The 2,675-nt window shown below is 30.8% G+C and overlaps 1 protein-coding gene across 1 annotated transcript; it reads left to right on the forward strand.

Annotated features, from left to right (window-relative positions):
- The first annotated feature begins 1,162 nt into the window (after positions 1 to 1,162).
- On the forward strand, positions 1,163 to 2,191 carry LOC148546556 (uncharacterized). The gene has a single exon (XM_088500613.1). The coding sequence runs from the start codon at positions 1,308 to 1,310 to the stop codon at positions 1,932 to 1,934; it is 627 nt and encodes a 208-aa protein (XP_088356739.1). The 5' UTR covers positions 1,163 to 1,307; the 3' UTR covers positions 1,935 to 2,191.
- Positions 2,192 to 2,675: the final 484 nt, after the last annotated feature.

Consider the following 2,675-nt stretch of genomic DNA (forward strand, 5'->3'; position numbering starts at 1 on the left):
TTATCTTAAAATTTTAAGTTAGATGTGGTATTTTTTTATTTTATGTTATTTCATTTGATTTCTCCTCAAAATTTTTTTGATAGTCAAAAATTTTTCACTACAAATTTAAAATTTGGAATTTCTTATGTGATTTACTAATAAATAAAATTTTTTATATTTATAAATTTAATATAATTAATAATATAAAATATTTTATAAAATTATTTAATTATATTTATTTATTTAAATACATGATTATTTATGCGGTTAATATAAAAATAATATTTTGTTTAACAGTTTGTTTAAAGAAAATAAATTTTCTAAATTTTGTAATAATTTAATTTTAAATAATATAAAAATGATCCAAATTACTAATATATAATAACATGAATAAAATAGATAAAAAAAAAGTTTTTTTATTTGGAGACCACTTTAATAAAGACACTAAAAATGTCTTTTTTTTTAAAAATGTTTACATGTGTCTATGTTATTATTGGACATTTTTATTAAATCGGTTAATAATTTATATTTTAATAAACCAGAACAAAATCGGTTTATTATAGCAATAATAATAAACCTAAGTATCCGCATTATAAATATTAGACCCGATTTGATCCGATCGATTTATACAATTTGAACCGATTTATGTTCAAATCTTTTTATAAAAAGACAAATATATTTCTGAATTTTTGTTATGTGAACATTTAAATTTTTAATAATTTAAAAATACAATTAGGATCGTAAATCGATGTCGTTTGTGAAAGTGAAAAAACTAAAAAAAATTATGATCCAATTCGAGTCATGTAAATTGGTCGGTTCAATCGGATCTAATAATAATTAGGTTTATTATTGTTATAAAAATCAGTTTTATTTTAATTAGTTAAAAATTAAAAAATAATCGATTTATTAATACGTTGAACAATAATATGACACATAAATATCTTTACAAAAAACGTTTTATGCGTCTTTATGATCATCCTCTTCTGATTTACTCTTAGATCACTAACTTAAAAAGAAAAAATAATCCCCTCATGACACGTACTAGAATAGAATAGAATAGTAGCACCTTACACCTAGGTGTAGCTTATCATAGGAACCTACTAGAAAACCATACCCTAACAAAGTAATGTGTATAAATAGGGTCCCATACCTCAAAAATTGTTGCATCAAATTACATGTTCCTTGTCTCAACGCAATAATAAGATATCATACGTACGCATTCCTAGCCTGTATATAAATCTTGACATAGATATTCAATTTCATCACACATTTGAGTTTGTGAAAGTGTGAGTAGAGACTTAGATATAAACATATATTGGGAGAGCAAGATGGCAAGCTCCAAGTTCATTGGGGCTATTCTTATTGCTTTGTTGCTTGTGGAAGTTTCATTTGCTGCTAGGGTTAGAAACGGATTATTAGGTGCAAGAGGAGGTGGTGGTGGCGGCGGTGGTGCTGGTGGAGGAGGAGGTGGTGCTCGTGGCTCTGGATATGGATCAGGATACGGGTCTGGCGGAGGTGAAGGGTATGGTGGAGCACTAGGAGGAGGAGGTGGTGGTGGCGGCGGCAAAGGAGGAGGTGGAGGAGGTGGTGGTGGGTCTAATGGTTCAGGATACGGGTCTGGTTATGGATCCGGGTATGGGTCTGGATATGGGTCGGGTAGTGGAGGAAGAGGTGGTGGTGGAGGCGGAGGAGGTGGAAGAGGTGGAGGTGGAGGAGGTGGTGGAGGCTCAAATGGCTCTGGTTATGGCTCTGGCTATGGCTACGGCGAAGGAAGTGGCTATGGCAGCGGAGGAAGAGGTGGCGGCGGTGGTGGAGGAGGAGGTGGAGGAGGCGGAGGTGGTGGTGGTGGTGGTAGGTATGGAGGTTCTGGCTATGGTAGTGGCTCTGGCTATGGATCAGGTTATGGGTCAGGATACGGCGGCGGAGGAGACGATGACGGTGGATTCCGCCCTTAAATGCATGAATAGGTGCAAAATATGTAGTGTAATTGGTTGTTTAGGGTTGATGAGTAAATCTTTGTTTGCATATGGGTTTTCCAGGAATAAAATGTAGGGTTTGGCTTCATGGTCGTCCCTTAGCTTCTTCATGCATGCATGCTAGTAACGCTGCTTTAAAACTTTAATTTTCATTATTATTCCTAGCTCCATAGATATTGCTACATATTATCTTTTGTTATTGCTGATCATGTTATCTAACATTATTATTAATGAAATAACACTTTTCTCAACTTAGTTCTTATCCTTCTTCTTCATATATACACATAATTTGGGAATGAATAACATCAGCATATGAAGGAATAAAATATAATCAGGATTTTGTATTTTTAGTGTTATTATTTTTCTTTTATTTATTTAGTTTCTTTTTTTTTTTAGTAACAGAAATATGAGATTAGTTTGCTTCAGTGGATATAATATTTATATGTGCATCTTTATTATAGAATTATTAACACATCATAGTTGATGATAGAATAACATTATAACAATTTTAAAACGTTGAGTATTTACCGGACTTAAATAAGATATTTAAAATATTAGAGATAATTTTAAAATTTAATCAAATATTTGAGAGAAAAATAATACTTTATTTTAATATAAATATATATTATGTTAAATAATTTAGTTAAATATATTAAATTATTTAATAAATTTTGAATAATTTTCGAACATTATCTTTATATATAAAAAATTCGTTTTAGC

The sequence above is a fragment of the Arachis ipaensis genome, chromosome B9 (assembly GCF_059453495.1).
Source record: "Arachis ipaensis isolate K30076 ecotype BB chromosome B9, ASM5945349v1, whole genome shotgun sequence".
In the NCBI taxonomy this organism is placed as follows: Eukaryota; Viridiplantae; Streptophyta; class Magnoliopsida; order Fabales; family Fabaceae; genus Arachis; species Arachis ipaensis.

What these genes read in the sequence shown, in the direction of transcription:
- LOC148546556 (XM_088500613.1), top strand. Translation starts at nt 1,308, where the DNA reads ATGGCAAGCTCCAAGTTCATTGGGGCTATTCTTATTGCTTTGTTGCTT.